The 22,510-nt window shown below is 39.2% G+C and overlaps 3 protein-coding genes across 3 annotated transcripts; 1 reads left to right on the forward strand and 2 right to left on the reverse strand.

Moving 5' to 3' along the window:
- Nucleotides 1–812: 812 nt before the first annotated feature.
- On the reverse strand, nt 813–9,203 carry LOC116260424 (beta-galactosidase 11-like). The gene is made up of 19 exons (XM_031638761.2): nt 8,880–9,203; nt 8,204–8,299; nt 8,001–8,113; nt 7,736–7,802; nt 7,527–7,619; nt 7,284–7,427; nt 6,451–6,545; nt 5,737–5,842; nt 5,532–5,616; nt 5,139–5,257; nt 4,690–4,857; nt 4,301–4,482; nt 3,696–3,805; nt 3,445–3,554; nt 3,071–3,178; nt 2,832–2,939; nt 2,583–2,728; nt 1,415–1,763; nt 813–1,220 (listed from the first exon to the last, which is right to left on the reverse strand). The coding sequence occupies exons 1-19, from the start codon at nt 9,051–9,053 to the stop codon at nt 1,092–1,094; spliced, it is 2,502 nt and encodes an 833-aa protein (XP_031494621.1). The 5' UTR covers nt 9,054–9,203; the 3' UTR covers nt 813–1,091.
- Nucleotides 9,204–12,620: 3,417 nt separating this feature from the next.
- LOC116260429 (3-dehydroquinate synthase, chloroplastic) lies at nt 12,621–16,964 on the forward strand. Its single transcript, XM_031638766.1, has 8 exons — nt 12,621–13,127; nt 13,706–13,856; nt 13,945–14,112; nt 14,205–14,431; nt 14,737–14,860; nt 16,050–16,112; nt 16,195–16,338; nt 16,508–16,964. The coding sequence occupies exons 1-8, from the start codon at nt 12,757–12,759 to the stop codon at nt 16,637–16,639; spliced, it is 1,380 nt and encodes a 459-aa protein (XP_031494626.1). The 5' UTR covers nt 12,621–12,756; the 3' UTR covers nt 16,640–16,964.
- Nucleotides 16,965–17,610: 646 nt separating this feature from the next.
- On the reverse strand, nt 17,611–19,454 carry LOC116260432 (uncharacterized). The gene is made up of 2 exons (XM_031638769.2): nt 18,815–19,454; nt 17,611–18,562 (listed from the first exon to the last, which is right to left on the reverse strand). The coding sequence occupies exon 2, from the start codon at nt 18,497–18,499 to the stop codon at nt 17,861–17,863; it is 639 nt and encodes a 212-aa protein (XP_031494629.1). The 5' UTR covers nt 18,500–18,562; nt 18,815–19,454; the 3' UTR covers nt 17,611–17,860.
- Between the last annotated feature and the right edge of the window lie 3,056 nt (nt 19,455–22,510).

A 22,510-nucleotide genomic window follows, 5' to 3' on the forward strand; every position in this document is an offset into this window, starting at 1 on the left:
GGATTTCACTCGAGCAATTCTTTTGTCTTCTTGTTACTGCGTGCGTAGGAGAGCTTTTGTAAGAACATTTTGCTCTTTTCAGACACCCGAACACTTCCTTGTGTGTAAGACAAAAACTGTTTTGCTTTCATTTGCATTTAGCGCCGGCTGCAGGCGTTTCAGATTAAAAAACTCGCTGCTTATGCAGTTCTAGTCATTGGAACTTTCTTCGTTCAATGGTATTTCTAGTCATTCGCTACTTACCGTTGAAAGTGTCTTTTTACATGCTTCCAAGACTTCTAACTCAGAAACTGATTCCTTTTTAGCTGCAGTTGACGAATTCATGGCATTTCCTACTTTTAAGGCAAACCAACCTTCTTTTGATTATGATCATGGTTAACAATGTGCTGTTAAGAAGATGAGTTTATGTTATTTAAAAATTATTTGTACATTGTTTCCTTCTCTCTTTATCTCTTTATATATACATAAAAGACATTTTTTTGAGAAAAATCAACTTCAAACCTCCGCCAAATGATGGGAATAAATTTGTCGATCACTATAAAATAAAAATCAATTTGTCACTGTGTCCATAAGGACGAATACGAGGAAAAAACCCTGAAAAATTGCATGCCAGCCCAGTACACACATACATGTACCAACGCCCTCCAACACACGCGGGGAGAGAAAGAGAGACAGAGAGGTTTCAGGGGCGATGGTTCCGCTTGTTCTGCACACCAGCTGATGATTAGACTACTTGAAAAGAGTGAGTGCTCATGCCGAGCTCTCTCCTTTTGATTGATAACTCAGTACAACAGTCCAAAAAAGTACCAATCTAATAAAATGATATAATGCTCATTGAACTTAACATGTACCCTTATGCTGTTCGGGGGAAAGAGAGAACATAAAGGAAAGTGTTCAAACAGTTCAATGTCTGTCTCTCTGTCGCTCTCTCACTGGGCTTCAAATAAAACTTTGCTTACATCAATCATAATTCTTAACGAGGTGGACTGGAAGAATGGAAGGCTGAAAGAGTTATTGATGACGCGCATGGCCGGTGAATACTCTGTTTCTTTTCCTCTCTCTCTCATCAGAAGCTGAGTAGAATTTACTATTTATGCGTCGTGGATTTTTGGTCCGCATCTGGCCTGAACTGCTAGGGTCTTGGCGTCTCCTGGGCATGGATCACCGCCAAAGCTGCTCGGTGATATTGGGATAACGCATGATGTCTTCCCCAAGCATGCCTGTTCCAGTAACACAATGCAGTGGGTTAGCTTTGAATAACATCAGACCTCTTATTATTATTTCATCGCTGCTTCAGTGCAGGTTTTCATGTGGTTCTCTTTCAGCGAAGGGTTGTTGTGTAGCTTTTCCAGGATGTTGAGTTCGCATGTTTTAGAAATCAGTTGCTATTTTAGGAATTAATTTTTCTTATTACCTTCTCAACTATAGTTCTTGCTGAGGGAGAATTGCAGGTACCCATTGTGAAGTTCCCACAGATACCCTGAGGATTTCCGAAGCTTGCAAACTCGATGGAGTGGATAACTTTGTGGTTATAACATTTCAGGCTGGCCTCCGCCTGCAAGTCTTCAGACTCTTTGGCCTGGATCTTTGCTTCCTTCCTCTCCCATGAACTGACAGAAGGAGGATGTGCTTCAGTAATGTAACTGCAGATTGTATCTCTGGAAACTTTCCTCACAGTTATGAGATATGGGTTGCCTCCTGTTTCCTCAAAAACAACCATAACATTGTCTTTTGGCTTCAAGAATGCTCTGGGGACGTGGTACCTGAAATATGAAAATGCCGTTTAATACATTTATCTATGTAATATGTGTGTGTGTGTGAGAGAGAGAGAGAGAGAGAGAGATAGAGAGAGATGTTTTCAAGTAATTGAAAGGGAGAATGATCCGTTTGCAAGCAATAAACACCAAAATTACATGACATGAAAGTGATGTCCTCCATTATTCATTCAAGTTCTAAAAGTAAAATCACCATCTTAAAGAAAGACACATAGAAGTGAGACCTCCTTGCAGAAGACAGTCAGACTGGTATTTCTGTAACTAAGAAATATAAGATAATTCCAGGTATCACACGAGATGTTGATCCTCTTTTCTGGAAAATGCACATTGGTATGTGATGCTCATGCGTCAATCGAGGCAGAGTTCCACCTCGCCACAAGCTATCCCTTGATTGGAAGGTAAAATGGTTTTTGAATACCTTAACCAAAACGTTTGGAATAGAAAGCACTATCAAAATGGCCAAAATATTGCCAGTAATGGATCAGTCCAACTCATGCATCTTCCTGAGGTTGTAAGAAAAGTAGTGATATGATATGGCTTGGCTACTGTATCGTACGTTACATTTCTGTATATATCACGTTTAAAGTAGTGTACGGTTGCTGGTTTGTGGAACCAAGATAAAACCACCATATGAATTGAGATCAGGTCACATGGTGTTCTGTTAATCTTGCACCAGAGACGAGACTTGTCAATGTAATGATCTAATCAGCTCTGCTTATGAAGAAACTAGTGCTTCTAGTAGTGCTTCAAGTTGCTAAGCTATCAAAGTAAAGAACTGTGAATTCCAAAAACAGCACTGAATCTTACATGGATTGAGAAGGATCGCCAAGTGGAGTCAGGTAGGATACCCAGTAACGACCAATACTCTCGCCGTTGATCCAGACTTGACCTTTGCCCATACTCGAGAGATCCAAAGCAACAGGCTCTTTTCCACTGGGTGCATCAAAAACTTTCTGAAGAACACAGTTATTACCAGGTCAGCATCTTTCTGCTGAACATAAGACTGCTATGATTTAAAAGTCCATGCTGAAAGGACAAGCCGACTAGAATTGATACCTTGTACCATGTGATTGGATGGTTGATGGAATGCTTGGCATCAGACCATTGAACATTTTTTAATCCCTTGGAGCTGTATATCTTAAGTTTTTCTCCTTTCATACCAACCTATATGTACATAAACATAAATTTACAGTTTCGATGTCCGTTGAGGGGGAAACAAGCAGATTTTGCAAATTCATTTTCACAAAAAAGTAGTGTAAAAGAAATGCTTTTTTTTTTCATTATTCAGTATTCACCTCATAGCCCCAGGTTTCTTGGGAAAGATCATGGGCTCCGGAGTTCAGACCTTGAATTATTACAGTATGTAGGCCAGCAACTCTGTGCTCTAAGTATGCACCATTGTCCTGCACATGCGCAGAAAGCATTTCAATATAAGAAGTGACAAGCAAAATGTTAGGTTATACAGTGAAAAAACTATTTTTTTTTCTTTAACTTCTTTCAAAAACAACTACATGGTGTTTGACGGTCGACTTGGCCTGGAGATGCAGGATAGTTACTATTACTAGCACTCAACCTTGAGAGATCCCCAAGAACGAAACCCAAGTCGCCCAACCATAAGATTACGTAATGTCAAAGGTTCTACAGATCTCTTTTAGAAGAAGTTACTTACTGGAAGACCAACTGTCATGACGAGTATAGATATCTTGTTCCTCCCACTCACCAAAGGTGCCGGTTCAGCAAATGAAAAGCTTTTGTCTATTTTTGTACCATGACCACTTCCTGGAAATGAAAACCAAATTAGGCATCATAGCATGTTAAGATGAAGGAAATACGGGACTAAAAATGTAATAGCAGAGACAGCATCATCTGCTATAGGAGATCTGAAGTTTTCCTATCCGCCAAAAACATGCAAAGCAATACCTATGTACACATCATTGACAAATGCATGCAAGGCATGGCCAAGACAGGAAATCTGGAGGACGGGTCGGATGTCGCCCCTTGTAGGCAAGTCGTTGTATCCTACATCAAAACTGAAATGTTCAAATATTAGTACACGCCTGATAAATACTCTGTTTTATATAATATCTAAGTTCAACTGCATCTGCATATCATAGGACTGCCATCTACATCCTGCACTAGGGCATCTGTTCTCTTGGATTAGGATAATGCAGACTGTTGCAACTATCTGATAAAGTGACGTTGTGTTTCAGCTGTTTTGATTACTGACAATGAAGTCAAATGCGTGTTTGTCTTGTAGAAACTTAACAAAAGTACACCATGTTGAACGCATATGACATAAGGATCAAGAGAAGTCATTGCACAATTCTGATACTGAGATAAGAAATTTCACTTAGTTCTCAACCAAACACTTAAAAACCTTCACTTGTGTTGCTCAGAATTTCTGGGTTCAGATTTCTAATGCGATGAGAATGTAATTGTGAATTAGGATAGTGCTTCTTCCCTGGTCAAAAGCATGAAACGGCACCAAAGTTTCTGTACCAAATATGGGACGATAATTCACTTACTAGATGGTGTGCCATACATAATCTGTTGTATCCTTTGTCATGTTCATGTGTTCCAGGAAATGGTTTGATTTGGTATCAACTTCCTCTGGTTTTGGAGTTTCCTCCTGGTACTTTTCCCACTGTGTACCTTTATTTGCCGAGTTCGATACTTCATAACTCCTTGCATTGTGCTGAGCATTCACCTGTTAGTTATTAGGAGACCTTTTATTAGCCAATTTTCAGTCAGTCGAGACAATTTCTTTTAGATTAAAAACAGCAAAACTGCAGTATCTTGCAGGTGATTCCATCACAAACTAAAGATCCCCTTTACAAATATTTAAGTTTCTGGCATGCTTTTAATTCATATCTGCATTCAGACATGCTTCACTAGTGAGTTTGCAGACTCAAACCTTTGCAGTATTGAAGACAACGGTCTTGCAATCTGGGAGGATGCTGATTGAATGGGGTGGCAGAAAGTACTTGCGATGCCTGAAGTGGACGTTCACTTCCTCCCTTGAGCGATTATTTGTAAGAAAAGCAGAACAGATTTTACTGCCTGGAATTTGGTAGACACGTGCCTGCATAACCAAATTCAATCAACATTAATGATCAAAACAGACAGCATATATTTACATTTTCGAGAAAATAAGCCACTATAATCTTGCTTAATCCTGTAATAATAGATCCCCATTTGACCTGGGTTCAGCTAGTTTTAGACTCACAAATCCTACTAATGACTAGGCAAATTTGTCTTGCAGAACAGGCTAGAATTCTTCTTGCAGCTGATCCTGAAGACTACAACAATAGACGAACTAAATTTTTTATACAGTTGTAGGATAGTTAGTTTGGAGGCCCTTACCTCAAGGTCGTCACCCAGAGAAGAAACAGACGGAATTCCCCACAGTAGAGCCTTTCTGCACAGTCTGAGTGCAGAATGAAGGTCCCTGATGTGACCCCATTTTGGTTCCTTAAACAAACCTGCATTGACATAGAAACAGATAATTGAGTATTTTGACGAGCAAAAATGATCAAAGCAATGGTTCTTTCAAGAATAAAAAGAATTATGGGAAATGCGGATGGGCATGGAGAGTTCAGAGAACAACAAAGAGAATTTTAGTTCTTAGACAACTAAAGAAAAAAAAATCATATTATATGAATGGCTCGCGTGACATGGAATCACGATATCAAGGAAGACGAGAGTGAGAGAGAAGAGACAGAGGACGGGGCACGGGTGTGGAGGAAGAGGTCTTACCATATTCATCTAGGGGTGCCTCATCATAGTAACGTGTCATTGCAAACGCAGAAGCTGTCCTCCCAAAGTTTGTGCCACCATGATACTGTTCATGACGTTGAAATGTTAATAGCACTGTGTTTCAAAGCAAACTATCCAAAAAAAAAAAAACCAAAAGATCGAGATTCAGAAACACAATCTTTTGAATGCGGCTCTGCAAAGTTACCATGTAATAGTTGACGTGCGAGCCATTTTTGGAGAAAAAGCGAGCCACAGAAAATGCAAGATCTTCAGCTGATCTTTGTGAGGGAGGGTCACCGAAGACTCGATACCTTGATTCACCAACCATTGCATCTGATTAGCTACAGCGTAATGAACATGCTCAACTCTTCTTGAGATTCTATTTACTGTACTAATTTACTCTATGACAGTAGATCCTCGGTTACTCCAGAATTGGTTTTCGTGCTTAATTAGAGTGGAGAAAGAAACAGCAGAATAAGAGAGGAAATGGCATCAGAAATCAACCACAAAAATGATTTTTTAGTTCCTCAATTATAAATCCATTTCTGAAATTTTACACGGAAAATGAGATTGAAGACAATATAAGTTGAGATTATTTCATCAGTTCATGTAATTGTTTTTGTTAGTGGATTATAATAATGCTCTCTTCTTCTGGTGTCAAACCTTGGATTACTCAGAACTACTAACAGTAGTTAGTGCTCTGTTCTACTGATTTCATAAAAATCAAGCAAACTGAAAAACCGCGGTGATACTTAAGTGTGAGGAACTGAGGATCTAATAAATATCAACTGCAGCGAATTCTAGTAATGGTTTCTCATCAAACAGGGGAATGAAATGTTGATTTGAGTGATTCACAAGTGCCAACGTAGCCGATCATCTTAAGAAGTTTCTATAAGAAAAGGTTAGCCAGAGGCCCTACTGAGCTGTCCAGTTCTCTGTCCACAGTGCCGGCTTGTCTGGTGAATTAGGTCCATCGAATGTGTCCCCACAGTTCCTCCCGTTGCATGAGTTAATCTGAAAAGTTGAACAAAAGTAAAGTCCTTAAGTTTCCCAGAAATCTAATAAGCATGCGTCATGGCATCATGCACACTTCGAGTTGATACAATGTACAGATTTTGGACTAGAGAAAGATTATGATGTTTAGGCAAATCAAGTTTTAACCGAGAAAACTCTTTGTTGGCATTATAGTACATGTTGGGGGCTACCTCATTTTAACTGTTGGTGGGCGTTTCTTTACCTCATATTTAAACTCCAAGGTGGTTTTAGATTATGGGATGTGAGATTTGAAGATTACAAATTTTTTGATTTTTTATAAGGATCTGAAATTTTTTGCTTGAAAGATGCATTGATTTCATCATCAATTTGTAATCCTTGCTCTTTAAAATCAATGAACAGATCTAAAGTCAGACCGTGATTTTTAAAAATTTAAAAAACTACAAATGAAGGAAAAATAAATTAAGTGAGAAAGTCGTAATACAAACATAATATTAAGTAGATTTGCAAGAAATAGAAATTAGAAAATGGAAGAAAACTGTTTGACATTAAAAAAACATGAAAAAATGAAAAAAAAAACTAAAAGAAAACCATTTTTTCGCTTTTTAAAAAAACACGGCGTTCTTTAAAGTTTTAAAAGGCAAATTTATCTATCGCGTTTTTTTTTTTAAATCTTTGACTTCATTTCCCGAGTTTTTTTTTCTCTTTCAGCCACTCTGTACCTTCTGAATTTTTTTAATCAAAATATAATTTACTTACAATTGGATCAGGTGCATCCCGTTGCTTGCACATGATCCAAGGCACTCCAGTGTCGAGACCAACAGCCATTTTCCCTGCCCATTGGACGTACTCGACTCCATTCTGGTGATAAGCCTCCTGAATGGAGTTGTATTCATTCTCAATCTGCATTCAATTGCCAACAGATGAAAGTAAGTCCCTTAACTGTTTGTTTGGTAATTATTTTCCCCAGGAAAAGCTTCTACGCTTGATCAAACTACAAACCTGGGAGAGAATTATGGGTCCTCCTTGAGAAGCAAACAACTTCTCTTTCTTCATCTTCTTTACGATCATCCTTGAGAATCTCTCCATGTGATACTGCAGCCATATAATTCCTTCAATTGTTTATAGTAACTTGTGTGCATGCACGCCTCCAATACGGATGTGCATTGAAGACCTCAACCATATGGAATCTTTTGCAGAAAAAATATTACCTTGAAAGGCTCATTGTTGGATCTGAATGTGATGTTCTTCACCTCTCTCAGCCAGTATGGAAATCCTCTATACAATGTATTGAACTATTTGTTAGTCAACACAGAATATAACAAAATCCATACAAAATAAGTGCAGCAGAAGTAAATGGTAGATTGCAGTGATAGATAAAAGCAGCAAATCTTCACAAACAGAAACCAGCTTTTCTTTTTTGCAATCACTTTCCTGCAACGAACATGGCAGTATATGGGTCAAGACTAGACTTACCCAAAGTTCCATTCGGCCTCAATGAAGGGTCCAATTCTGAGGGTAACATACAGCCCATGCTCTTGGACTATCTTGATGAACTTGACCACATCATATCTTTCTTCAAATACATACTGCATTGCCAGACAACTGCTAATAAAATGGCTGCATCTTCCATTTTATCTCTCTCATGCTCCTCACAAAAATGCTGTTGGATTCCTTACCTTGCCTTCAACAGGCTCATGAAGGTTCCAGAACACATAAGTTTGGATCACATTGATTCCTCCATGTTTAGCTTTTTGGATCAAATCAGGCCACATCTGGTACAATTTCAATCCTCAAAATTTTAGCATCCATCCCCACCAGGAAAAGAAGATAGTAATCAAAGAAGATAAGAGCCTCACATGTTGTCTTTATCTTTCAACACTCCCAAAATATGACCTATAGGGGTTATCTTCAACTGAAGTTTGCAACACAACCTAACTAGCCGAGTGCTTTACATAAGAATGTAACTAAGTTGGCAGAACAGAAAATAGGCTGAAGTAAGTTGGAAGTTATCTAGATAAGAATGTAACCCAAGTTCAATGATCGGGCTTGGTGCCGATCACATAATTGTTAAGTGCTAGAAAGTGGTTGAGAATGAAATAGTTATATGATCGGTGTCATGACAATGTTTATGAGATTGGCGATGATCACATGCCAAGTTCGATCAGGACATGAAAACATGTGGAGCACGCCATTGATGGGTTGATAGCTCTCATGTTGCAACGTAACAATCACATGCATCTTTTGTAACACTAACTATCTAAGCTAAGCTTTTGCTTTGCCTGTTCTCCGAATAGGCAAAACATATGCGTACATGAATGGAGATATGTGCTTATAAGAGATCGAAGTCATTACGTCGGGAGTACTTCGGGGGTAATGAATGGATCCCGAGAAGAGAAGCATCCGCCGGCCATTGATGATGAGAGACCTTCCATCATAGGTGACTCCGTTCTTGGATCCTTGTGCCAGTACAGATAGAGAGAAGAGCAGCAAGCTGAAGAGCTTGACGTTAATCAAGCTCTTCAACATGATTAATCAAATTTGCCTTGTGCCACTCTTCCCTCTATTGTTTCTGCAGCTTCGCCCTCTCTTATTAATGGGATTTGAAGGGGAGTCCTTGAAGGCACCAATGGGGCTCCTCAGGGAACCCTGGTGCAGAGAGAGGCCTTCAAACAGCAGCTGCTAATGGTGTTTTAAACCATTAATTAAATAGTTAAGCGCGAGAAGATCGGGGTTTGTATGAGCTTGTTTATGTTGGTCAAGAAATGGTGATTAACTAATTAACTACTGAGCTTAGATGTCTCTGGTTGGCCCCATGTTCTGTAATGGGAGTCCTACAGATGCTCCTTGAATTTCTAATAAAAGAAGAAACGGTTCTTGGTGAAATCTGTTATTGACTTAGTCTCTCTCTCTCTCGCTCTCTCTGTATCTCTTAGAAGTAGGAAGATTCTGAGGGTTTTGGTCCAAGAGGCACCACATTTCTTGGGGAGACTAAGTAAAAAAAGAAAAGAAAAAAAAAAATGTGGATGGGATGGGATGGGATGAAACTGAGGAAAGATTTGCTCTTTCAGCTGTTTCTTTTTGCCCCCAAATACACGTAATTTTTTGAAATTTCTAGAATAATTAATTTAGATTTCTTCTTCAGGCAAATAGCTATTCCATCCCAATTAACTGTTGCTTCTGTAATTTGCTGATGATTTCATTATTGTATTAAAAGGACAACCAAAAAAAAAATCAACGAAGTTTTGGCTAGCGAACTTTATCTAAATTTGTCTGAAGATTAGATTAGAAAAATGAAGAAAATTTACCATTCGAGATTTGAAAATTACGTTGTGGTAACCAGCCTTGAATCAAGAGCGAACTATCATAACCAAATTAGTACTAGAAATTATTTTCTTAGGGATCTACCTTAAATTTCTGCAGTATAGAGTAACCGCACATTGCCTAATCAAATGGATGGACATTGGATATAGGATTTTTATTTGAAAATGAATTCGAATATAATCCAATACTATTTAAGCTCAAAGCTGAATCCAAAATCCGCTAGGATGTCATTTATTAAATTCAAATTTGATTTGATTTCTTTTTTTTTCATATCTGATTTTTTTGAAACAATTCATTCGGATGTCCAATCTCCAATCCCAATCAGATTGATTGACGTCTCCTACCTTATTCTAACAATTATGCTTAATTCAGATCACATATTAGATGACACCTGAGTTTCTATCAAATCTCATCGATACATAAGTGCATTTAAAGTATTCTTCATGGACTCTGCCAGGACCATGATTTCTTACTACCAAGGGTTGACGCATAGACCATTCTTGCATCAATCTTCTCGTGGAATAGCACAGTAAAATTATTACTTTATATCGTTCAGCGTTAGCAATTAAAATGTTTGATTGTTATTTATATACATAAAAATCTTGTTTCTGTGCATAGAAATCACAACTATTGTATTGATAAGGGATCATGTTCCACCTTCATATGCTGCTCAATGGCAACTACTTGGTATATGTAGAATCTAAAAATTTGATGCTTCAAGTTGTGCTTCTCTTATATGCATGGAGAGGCTTGCTTAGTGCAATAGGAGGAGCACTTGAGTTGTAGAGACAACTATAATAAGATATATTGAAAAACATGCACATTTTAAATTGTTACGAGAACGACACGTGCCAACGGCTCAATGGGCCGCTGTTTTTTAATATAAATTTGAAAAAAAAAAAAGAGAAAAGGGAAATAAGGTGGGGTTAAAGAATTTGCTGCTGACAGGAAAGATCTAACGTTCAAGCTGGTGGTGAGACCTCAAGTTATGATCACATACAATCTATCAAGCATATCTAACTTTCAGACCAGCCACCAAGGTTGAGTTTCTTGGTTCCTTCCATTCAACCACAGGTAGCTCAGACTGAAAACTAAGTTAGCTAAACTTGTTGTTTCAGTTGTAGACATGCATGTACTTAGTGGCCGTAGCCACATGGTGGCTGGTGCCAACCACACAAAATTAGTTTAATATATATGTTAATGTTTTGATATATTTGTTTGTTATACTTGTAAGTGCCTAAAGAAATTATAGGTATTGAATGAGTGCCTCAACCAGAAAAAATTTCTAGCTCAACTAGTGCATGTATTATATATAGAGAAGTTAGTCCTAGATGCTCTTTTTTTGAGGCCGAGAAAAGCCTCCTTTCACCTTGTTAATTAGGGGGTTGGACTAAAGACCTTTGTGGCCGTTTGATAATGAGAATACTAATATATTGTTTCATATAACTACCCAATGATTAGGGCACATCATGTTAAAATGTTTCATGAATTTGCATCAATTTTTAGAACATATGCATGATGTAGTATGTTCCTATTCATATTGCCAAACAGGCTCTTAGAGTTAAAAAAAAAGAGTTGAGTTGAGAAGAACTCAGCATTCAGAGTGCATATATTGTTATAAGCTGGTAATTGTTACTCACAACCATCAATAAGTGTGCCCTCTCGTAGCATAAACTGTTAGATTGATTGGTAGGTGAACGAATTTACAAAAAGAAGTGAAAAACCAATAATTAGTCACGCAAAAGCAACTTGCATGATTTCAGTTACTTAAATGTGCAAAGACGGTTTACCATTGTCAATTTATTAAATGCAAGTAAGTTTTGATTGATTGATTGATTAATGTAGTTGAATTCTATCAATTTAAGTTGATCCTTATTGTAGGGAAACTAAATTGCTATGCACATCCAATGAAGAAAGAGATGAGACAATGGTAAACCATTCGCCATGCATTGTTTTGAACGTTAGTTGACGTGCTAAAGCCATGTTTCGAAGGGTTGGGTCAGCTTTCCATGACGACCTTTGACCTGGCTTGTTAATGGTAAGATTTGAGTTGAATGACTACATGGACATTCGTAATTGAATTAGATCCGATATATTAAGGTGGCATTTGATTTTATACTAAGGGGACATTAAGTTGAACATTGTCTCGATATAGACAATCAAAATAAAAATATTAAGTAGATATTTTAAGTCTTGAGATGATGAATAATGAAAACACTCACATGCCTGCGCGCAAGCATTCCGCCGCTCTCACGTGGGAAGACGCCACCGGAATCCACCAACGCCATCGGAGAAGGGCTGGTTGGTGGGCGGCTTCTCACACGTGTGGGGGGCAAGTGAGGATCCCGCCCACCAACCGACGACCGTAACAGCCCACTGCTTGACCATAACCAAGGCCCCTTCCTTCGTCTTAATTACGATATTACCCTGAGTGATTTCTTTCGGGGACATGGATTCGGCATTAACCCATTTCGGATCCAAATCTGATGTGCTGGAACGAGGTTTGCACATGAATAAAGTGAGCCAGGTTTCGGGTCCAATCACATTGACCCGGTACTTGCTCTGGGAGTGTTATTTTTTCAGAACCAAAAGTTGTAAATTTTCAGGTGGATTCCATGAGAGACGTATGGGTATTTCCGTAAATTAAACAAGCGGCTAAGTAAATCTTGAGAAGGGTAGACTGGTCAGTTTTTGGACGTATCGGTCTTTTTGCAGAACATGGCGGCATTTCGGGTAAAGTTTACTTCCCAGCTCCTCACCTACCGAGTAGCGGTGGCGGAGCTGATGGCTGACGACGACCCCGGCCCTAAGAAAAGTCGATGCGGCGGGAGTTGCAGAGGGAAGAAGGAGGAGGAGGAGGAGAGCGCTGAGAACCCTCGACTCCCTCGTCTCTCGAAATCCTATCTCCATGGCGGCGATTGCCAACCACAGCGTCGTTTCTTCGTCGGGCTGCAACACTCTGTCTCCTCTTCGTCGCCGCGGGTCGAAGGGCGTCTCGCTTCGTTTTCACGATTCCCACGGGGATCGTCCCTCGCTTCGGTCGTCGTCCTTCAATCCTCGTTTTCCTTCTTCGAATTCGTCTATTCATCTTTCCGTGGGAACTCGAAGGACTTGCGTCGAGCCGGTGAGGCTTTCGGCGAGTTCCGCCCAGACGATGGAGCCCGCGAAGCCTGTTTCGAGCCCGACGCTCGAGACGATCGTGGACGTTGATCTGGGGAGCAGGAGTTACCCTATCTACATTGGGTCCGGCCTTCTTCGCGAGCCTCAGTTTCTTCAGAGGTAATTGGAGATAGAGTTCCCAATTTTTTGTTTGCGATTCCCCTTTTTTTGCTCTCTTTTTGGTTCGTAATTGTGACAGCCCGATTGCTCCAAGTTATGAGAAATTGACACCGATGTGCTGAAAATTGAATAAAACCCTTCTCCCGGCTGAAACGAGCTCATTTCCCAGGTGATGGGGAATTTGCTTGGAAACGCATCTGTGCACTTGATACTTCCAACTAGTGGTTCTTACGCGCTTGAGAAGGTTCCGGTTTCACCTCGGGAACAGTTTTCCCGGAAGGCACTTTTCATGTAGTGGAATAATTTATCCAGAATTGTGTTTCTCGTGGGCAAGTGCTACCTCCAGTATGTCCGTCCTCCGGCCATTGCTTTGAAGTTTATGATATGTAAATCAATCTTCGTTGGAAAATTTGCTTTGTATTTTGTGAATTGAACTGATGATTGACTGAATGCTTGGTTGGAAGGGTGAGATTTCGTTCAATACATGTGCTCATTTATGTCAAACATTCGCATTTGGACAATGTTTAGTTTGAATTGTGGAGCTAAGAAAGATAATGTGATCATTTACTTGCCTGCAGGCATGTTAAGGGGAAGAGAGTCCTTGTTGTGACAAACACCAAAGTTGCTCCTCTGTATCTTGACAAAGTCGTAGACGCCTTAACACGTGGAAACTCGAACGTTTCAGTTGATTCTGTAGTTCTACCAGATGGGGAGAAGTATAAAGACATGGTTGATGACAAACTAAAATATGGTTTTTCAAGTTTAAGCTCCATTGTTTGTTAAATTATCCTAAACGTTTGTCCCGATTGTGTGATAGGACACTCTGATGAAGATTTTCGACAAGGCCATTGAGACTCGTTTGGACCGCCGTTGTACATTTGTCGCTCTTGGAGGTGGTGTGATTGGTGATATGTGTGGTTATGCTGCTGCATCTTTCCTCCGTGGTGTTAACTTCATCCAGATTCCAACTACACTTATGGCTCAGGTTTGTCATCTACGCCCTACTTGTGAACTACCTACCAAAATTTTTTTTATTTCGGTCAGTTCTTGTTACGCTCTCAGGCTGTCCTTGTGTAGGTCGATTCTTCCGTTGGTGGTAAAACTGGAATAAATCATCGGCTTGGGAAAAACCTAATTGGTGCCTTTTACCAACCACAATGTGTGTTAATAGATACAGACACATTGAATACGTTGCCTGATAGAGAACTAGCTTCTGGGATTGCTGAAGTCATCAAGTATGGTCTGATCAGAGATGCACCCTTTTTCGAGTGGCAAGAGAAGAATATGCAGGCTTTATTAGCGAGGTAGTATGTGTAATGTTCTACTTTTGCAGTCTGGATTTCATGTTCTAATCAAATAATTTTTCCATAATATTTATGTCTGCTCACAAGGCATGCTTGCAAGCCCATCCTTTGATAATGATCATTTAAAGAATAAAAAAGTGGTAACTGCATGGTATTATGATTTTTCCTTGTAGAATAAACAATTGCAAACACGCCCCTTTATCGTCCCTTATGCACCAGTTGGGAATATAAACATAATTGGCTTCTTATTATGCTAAAGTGTATCATGCGCTGTTCCACTGAGTTATGAGTTGATTTTTTTCCAGGGATCCAAGTGCTTTGGCATATGCCATCATGCGTTCATGCCAAAACAAGGCAGAGGTTGTCTCAGAAGATGAAAAGGAAAGTGGAATGCGTGCAACTTTGAACTTGGGCCACACATTCGGGCATGTAAGTTTACAGGCTTTTTTTAGCCACCCTTTGAAGTTTAACCCCAGATTGACCAAGTTCAGTCATATTCTGCTATTTTATTGAGTCGAATCTTGGATTCTGCATATACAATGTGCAGCCTTGTGGTCTCATAACTGTAAATTGACAGAGCCGAATGCCTTGAGGCATTCTTTGAAGTCCAGGCTTTTTTTATCCTTTATTTCTTGTGGCTTTTAAAGGTTTACTAGCCTTCCCAGGATAGTTGTTTCAAATTTACAGTTTAAAGATCATCTCATCTTTTTCACTATCAGGAATTTTCCCTGGCAACCAAACAAGGATGATGGGAACAACCACTGCCATACTCTGTGCTTTTTAAAGTTCTTGGAAACCAATCTGAAGTACTGTTTCTCTTGATATTCGAGAAACTAAATTAATAGCTTCTGTTGTCATCATTTTTAATATCCTGCAGATCAGTGGCATGATTTTTACTGTGAAGACACTAGGAGATGCAATGGTAGCTAAGTCTTAGAGATGATGCTTGTGGAAGAAAATTGCATAAATATGTTGTGAAGCAAATTATTTATGCCCTTGGTGATGGTTGCTCTGGGCTATATATGTCTACAGTTACGGTAAATTTGCATTGTATAAGCCTATAAGGTGTTCCTTGCTAGCAAAGGTATCCACCTGCTTTGCTTTGGACTATAAACTTCAAGTCCAGGAGGTTTAACATTCAGTAGCACCATAAGGCTCTTGGCACAAACTAGTAGGGATCTGCTTATCGGCCCTAACACAGCTTGCGAATTAAAATCACAGCTAAGTTGGTTATTATTATTAAAATGGCTAAATATGAAAAGCTGATGGCTGAATGAGATACGGTTGCCTTTGCATGAGGAGTGTAGTTTTTATGTACTTTATGAGGCATTGCCTTTGCACAAGGGAGACAGTCTTAGACTCTTGTGTGCCTCGATGAGCCATTTGCAAATTCTGGTGGTAGACACCTAATTGTTTCTTCTTTTAAACCTTTAATTAAGTGGGTGATGTAATTTCATGAGGACATTAAAACCGTCACTGAGCTTGATTCTCTATTTTTTTTCTTACTGGAGAGCTGCTTTTCTTAAGAATATCTGTTTTAGCTGTTAAGATCTCTTGGTCCAACTATAAGTTGCAAGGTGGTCTGGACTGAATATTTAATGCTTTCTCACTTTTGCAGGCTATAGAAGCAGGTTTGGGATATGGCGAATGGCTTCATGGTGAAGCTGTTGCAGCTGGAATGGTACTTTATCCTTCCCTTGCAGCAATAGAGGTGCTTTTTCTGCATGTAAAATCAATGCTCCATGATGGCTAAAAATTTACAGGTTATGGCTGTCGATATGTCACACCGCCTTGGCTGGATTGATGCTTCAATTGTGGAGCGGGTCATGCATATCACAAAAGAAGCTAAGCTCCCTACCGCACCTCCAGATGGGATGACGGTTGACACATTTAAGAATTACATGGCTGTAAGTATCCGCTGAATTGCTGATATTTGTAGCCGGTGGGACAGAGATTCTTTAAGATGAGGGATTTAATCAATTACTTGGTGAAAACTGTAGAAATTCCTTAGCATTTGAAATTTGAAGTATGTGTTATCATGCTTGATATCCTGATCCTCGTGAATTCTCTTTGCAGGTTGACAAGAAGGTTGCTGATGGACTGCTGAGGCTAATTCTTTTGAAGGGATCACTTGGCAACTGCGTTTTTACTGGAGATTATGACAGAAAGGCCCTCGATGAGACGCTTCGTGCCTTCTGCAAGTCCTAGTTTCTTGCCACGACGAGATTGAGTCTGTATGTTGAAGCTACTTCTCCTGTGATCTAGGAAAATTCTTGCATGTTTAAGTTGCAACTGAGTTGTGCCTGAAAATGTAAAGGAAAACGCATGCTTGACCATCGTCATCCGCCCTTGTCACCCTGGTTACTACCAGGTCCTTTTCGAGTATTCAGCTCATTTTAGGAATAACAGCAACGCCTGAAATCCTGGGTTTATGTAATCGTACTGAAGCCTTGGTCTTCAGTCTCCTGTATCAAGTTCCCTCCCTCATGTTTCCAAGAAGTTGCCAGTCAATCAAAAATTCGAGATTTAGATATATTATTGCTATAAATGGAGGAAGATCGAAAATTGATGGTTATGTTGAGCAGCTCAAATTGACTTTATTTTTTGGAAGTATTTCGAGGTGTTGAATTCCTTCGGCTTGTGGAAACTTTGAGACCTCTCTCCTGATCAGCGAGGCAATATTAATACATCTCCAACTGAAAATAGCTCCCTTCGCCACAGCACTGAGCTGATTTTCCATATATACCGTAAGCCGAGTGGTCAGTGAAAAATGGTTAAAAAAGGGGGAAAATATTCCAGTGCTCTTTTTGGGTGAGCAGACAGAGAAATGCACTAACGAAAATACAAAAAAAACATGTTTTTTGTTTTTTTTTTTTGTAATATTTCACCAATCTTAAGTGAATGGATGGATGTTAGAGCATTTTTTGATAATTTTCTCAGAATCATATTAGTTTGATGCAAGACTTTCTAACTTAGATTGCCAAAAATTGTATTAGATACAAAAAACTTCAGATCATGAAAACGAGAATTGCACCAAATCCATAAGCTGTGTGACGAATGGCTTTCTTCCTTTGTTTGCCTGACAAGGAAGTGAAGGTTCTATTGCTGATTGGTCTTTCGTATATAGGTCTCCTGTTTCTCATTTCCAACATTTGTCCTTTTAAACTTTTACACTCGTATAAGCAAAAGAAAAAAACACGAATGTCTTGCTGGTACTTTTTCAACTATGTTTTTCCGGGCTACAAGTATTGGCCACTTCAGCCACATTTAATTACGTGAACTTCCTAAACAAGGCACCAACCGCTATAGAAGCCAAACAAGATCTCCGTCAAAAAAGGGAGCAGCATGTGGCGTCTACGGTTAATGGTTGATACGGAACAAAAGCCACTTACAACGAAAGGAAAAAAGAAATTTCATGTACAGGAAAGTTCAGTGAATTCGGAGCATGCGGCGAAGACTTTCGGTCGCACTGAAGTCGACGCCGCTGCTGCCAGCAGTGGCTTCAGAGCTACATCTTCCTTTGTGATTCAGTGAAAAACTCGGCAAAGGCAGGCTGCTTGGAGAAGGGGAGATGGAGAAAGCCGAGCCAGACCACTTATCAGCAAACTCCGCCGAACTGAAGAACCCGAAAATCTTCTGTGGGAGATCACCAGGATCAGGTCCAAACGGTCGGGCTGATGTGATTAATGGATAGCTCTCCGAGTCCTTGTTTCCATCCGGCCTCCTCTTAGGATGTGCTTGTTCTGACTTGCTGAAATTTCTCATGACTGTACTCAATTTAGCCGAACTGAGAACTGCAGATCGCTGAGAAGGGTTTGCACTGGGGGGGAAATTTGGAAGAGGAGGCAGGAGAGGGAGCTTTTGTGAAAGCTGCGAATTGTGGGGAGCAGAACAACTGAGCACACCAATATGGGAATTGTCAAGAGCAGGGAAACGCTTCCTGTATGAATTTTTTGGGCTCTGGCTATCGAAGACCTTCCTCTTGTGGTTCAATCTTTTTGGGGAATTTCTCATATTTTTATGAGAAAAGGCAGCTTTGTCAGGATGATGAACAACCAACCTTTCCATGAACGAGCAACAAGCTTCTGGAATATACGAACTTATCTATTTTGTGTACGCCAAGAAGGAATACTGAATATTGCCCAGAGAGACAAGAAATGAAGAAAACCACATGCACAACAATAAATCAGAGCCGGCAAAGAAAGAGAAAATATAATTTACTACTGGTGCTACTGGAATGTCAACAACTTACGACTTCACTATATAATTTACTAAAAAAGCATCAAAAGTTCTAGCCCAAAGATTAGCAAACCAAAAAAATCTACAATCACTACAAAGAAGCTCGAAAGATTGTGATCTGCTAACCTCAAGAAATGTGATCACCTGTAATTTACTACCTGTTCCTTTCTCACACGAAGGAAAGCTTCACTTACTGGAAGTAATTCGCTGACAACCCTTATAGCAATGAACTCGGAATCTTACGTAGTAAAGGAGAGAACAATGGTCGAACAAACAATATTAGTTCCTCAGCAAAAAGGTGGCAACCACCAGCGTATTAAAAGGAAAAACTGATCAAGATAAGAAGAAAAATGTCGAGAAATCTAAGATGAAAGACCAGAAGGGTGAAATCTAGATAACCTAATTCACTCTTTCCCGACGATAAAAGCCAAACCTCGAACACCCAATTCGAATTCCAGGACTTCAAATTTGGCGAAATCCAACGAGATTATATCCTCAGTCTAGTTCTCCCGGTACACGTATCAGCGGAAAAAGAAAGCGAAAACTACAGCGATTCCACCTCGGTGACTTCCTTTCTATACAAGGACTGGACTAACTTTACACGTAACAATAAAACTTAGAGAGAAAGATGAGAGTCCTGATGGCGATCGTAAGAAGATTCAATCCTAGGAATAGACGCTTTAGATCGTCGCCCACCAACAAACCTATTCTTCCTCCACTTCTTTCGTTCCAATAAGGAGAATAAGTTTTGAGGCCGCAACGGTTCGTGATACCGGAGGGAACACTTGCACTTTTTATAGAACCTTAACGGCTACTTTCTTTTTAAATTAAGAAGAGTTCGCCGACAGTCTCGCGGCCGGGAAGCCTAACGGGCGGCTCATCGAAGCGTTTCCCGCCGTTGATCTGGACTCGGTGACCGTTTAATCAATATCGAGCGTCGAAGGTCAGCGTCTGTTGCCCGGAAAAGGAGATGGACAAGAGAGACGGATGTTTCTTAATTGACCTAAATACCCTCCACGTGGTCTACAAACAGCTCCTGCTTGAGTTGGCCCTCGCCCAAGTGAGCCATAATAAGTTAGTCAAGACCAGAGTAAGCTCGGTTTGAGTGGACCAAGTTGTGGAAATAGCCGATGCCTGTGCCAATTCGCACTATTTTTTTTTTCAGTTGGACTGATTGGTTCGTGTGGTCAAGAGAACTGGGTTTGATATTAAAGATATTTTTTCCAATATAATATGGTAAGTTGGAGTTATATATATATATATATATATATTCACTCGACAATCATAGTGAAGGTAAGACACATCTGATTGTATTCTAAAACTACAAAGCTTTCAATTATTATAGACCCATCAAGTGGGGAAAACCATTAAATGCCAGCCTTGGCCTTATTATAATGAACAATTATTGATCATACTTGTTTTTTCAAAAAGTCATGCTCATCTAGGGCCTACGCACATAATTTGAAGGAAAATCAAACCTAACTTTCAAGTTAAAACCAGAAAAGTTGCTTGATTTTCAAAATCCTAGTTTCCATATTGTTTTTAGCTAGCTTTCTCCTGAGCATCTTGTTAGTTTCTTCATTTGAAAACGTGTTATTGAATTAACAACTTCAAGAAGAATTCTTTTTAAGATATTTGTGTGGTTACAGTTTTGGAGAATGTGATGAATGTTAAGTTGAATACGTCGACTCTAGTCTTCTTCACCTTACTATTTGATCGTGCAAGTTTTCTTGTGTTGTTTTCTTAAGAGTATTTGGTTATCAGAGACATTTCAAATCTGCCAAAAAAACTGAGACAGATTCATGAAACAACAAACAATATCCCCTTTATCAAACTTTTGATGCTCAAAAGATCAAAAACACCCCAGTTTTCGAAGAAGAAGACTTCTTTCTCTGACAAAAAAATAAAAAAATAAGAGAAAATCTTTACTTTTTAAAATGATAAAACTGTCTCTTCCTGTTTTCAAAAATATTTGAAATACCTCACACTACTATACAAAACTGAACTGTGGGATCAGACGTAAAACCTTCTCAACAAGGTCCACCATAGTGGTTGATTTCAACTATCTTGGAGGTCACTTTGTTATCAAAATATATACAACGTTTGTTAGTCCATTTTCTTTTCAATAAGTTTAAGTTGGGCGATTAAACTTGGGTTAAATAAATATAAACAATAATGAAATCAAGATTACAAAAAGTATTTTCTGGGTTCATAGGAGTAATTCCCGATAGGATCATAGGTATGTGCTTATCTTAAAATTACATCAAAAGTGAAACTGTGGAATACAAATTCGCCATTCCCGGCCCCTATATGTAATTTAGACAAAGAATCATTACAAAACTTCGCCATTCTTCCGCTTTGTCCCCATCTAAAAGTGTCTTTATGCGAAAGGCATCGGACTCGTACGAAGCAAACTATGCCAGAAACAGGAACCCCTTCATTTTGCAGAAAGGCGACCAATTTTTTCATTAAATAGCCTGAATACAGTCACGGTTAAATTCTTTTCACTTAACTTCCTTGTTTGGGTGGCAAATATCTTAATCCAAATTGCTAAATGTAAAACGTTCCAACATAAGTGAAAGATTTTACAGATATATATATATATATATATACAACTGTGTTGTAGTTTTCAAGAAGCATTTATACATGATAAGTAGACGGCAACCCCGAATCCTTCAGAGCAGAGGTTAAACTCCTTGATGTCTTCCCCTTTGATCTCTGCAAGTATACCTTACTTTGGCAGCGCTGGTTGTGAGTGCTTTCAACAAGAAATGTCTTTATTTATTCGATCGCTTCTAATATAAAGAAACCACACTTAAAATGTGAGATTTGGGACACAATTAATATACCTTAGTTTCAGGGCCTATCAGAAGATGGTGCTTATGGGCTTTGAATTTTGATTGCCCAACTCACTATAATATCATCTATGGCTTATAAAAGGTGAATTATGGGAGTTGATTTTATATAAGATTGACATTTTCTCCATAAGACACACTCAGTACTTAAACTATTCACATAAATATCTCATGCTTCTTTTCAAAATATGTCTTTGGCCCACCACTTTGTGACACATGGCATGTTGATTTGCCTCTTGTCACTAGCCAAGTGAGGAACAAATAGATGCTTTTTCCATTGAAATATTTCCATATTTATAGGCAATCTATGTAAGAGCTCATAAAGTGATAGTCTTTTATAAGTGTTTGCCGGGTCAGTTTACTATAACTAATCATCTATGCGCAAAGGAAACAAAATGAAGTTTGAACTCTTGAGAATGATCCTCAAAAGGTTGTTCAATTGCAACGCTACTGATAATGTCGGAAGAAGAGAACATAAAAACCATAAGAAAAAGACATGCAAATGCTTGTGAAGCAGGAAATCGCGTGGAAAAGCAGTCCTTTTGAATGCCTGATCTATGAACCAACATGCCTCTAATTCAGCTACAAGAAAAGCACCAATGAGCTTTAACCCATCTTATTTGCTTCATCACATGGGACGGCGGCAATATTAACCAAGAAAGATTATCAATATAATGAGTTTTTTCACATGGGACGGCGGAAATCTAATTCGTCGACTTGTTATTTCAAACATAAAAAAAAACTAAAAGCTTAGCTCGAGAGCCTCATTTGGGTTTTGAGTTAAGCAAAAGATAGGTATGGATTTAAATAGCAATAAAGGAAAATGATTAAACTGCTAATATAAGTTACTCTGGGATAATTGGATTTGAGAGAAAAGAAAAGCAAAAACAATGGTAGGAAACACGGTGGACCCGCATAAGCCAAAAGTATGCGTTGGAGTGGAGCACGGTTGGCGAGGAGATGAAAATGGAGTTTGGGAAGCAGC

Source organism: Nymphaea colorata, chromosome 9 (assembly GCF_008831285.2).
Source record: "Nymphaea colorata isolate Beijing-Zhang1983 chromosome 9, ASM883128v2, whole genome shotgun sequence".
In the NCBI taxonomy this organism is placed as follows: Eukaryota; Viridiplantae; Streptophyta; class Magnoliopsida; order Nymphaeales; family Nymphaeaceae; genus Nymphaea; species Nymphaea colorata.

Bases quoted from the DNA above. Each gene is read 5' to 3' on its own strand.
- LOC116260424 (XM_031638761.2), bottom strand. From the start codon at position 9,053: ATGTTGAAGAGCTTGATTAACGTCAAGCTCTTCAGCTTGCTGCTCTTC. The intron at 7,620-7,735 runs GTAATATTTTTT...ATATGGCTGCAG, and splicing joins CCAACAATGAGCCTTTCAAG to TATCACATGGAGAGATTCTC. The intron at 7,428-7,526 runs GTTTGTAGTTTG...AATTGAATGCAG, and splicing joins GACCCATAATTCTCTCCCAG to ATTGAGAATGAATACAACTC.
- LOC116260429 (XM_031638766.1), top strand. From the start codon at position 12,757: ATGGCGGCGATTGCCAACCACAGCGTCGTTTCTTCGTCGGGCTGCAAC. The intron at 13,857-13,944 runs GTTGATGACAAA...ATTGTGTGATAG, and splicing joins GGGAGAAGTATAAAGACATG to GACACTCTGATGAAGATTTT. The intron at 16,339-16,507 runs GTAAGTATCCGC...TTCTCTTTGCAG, and splicing joins CATTTAAGAATTACATGGCT to GTTGACAAGAAGGTTGCTGA.
- LOC116260432 (XM_031638769.2), bottom strand. From the start codon at position 18,499: ATGGAAAGGTTGGTTGTTCATCATCCTGACAAAGCTGCCTTTTCTCAT.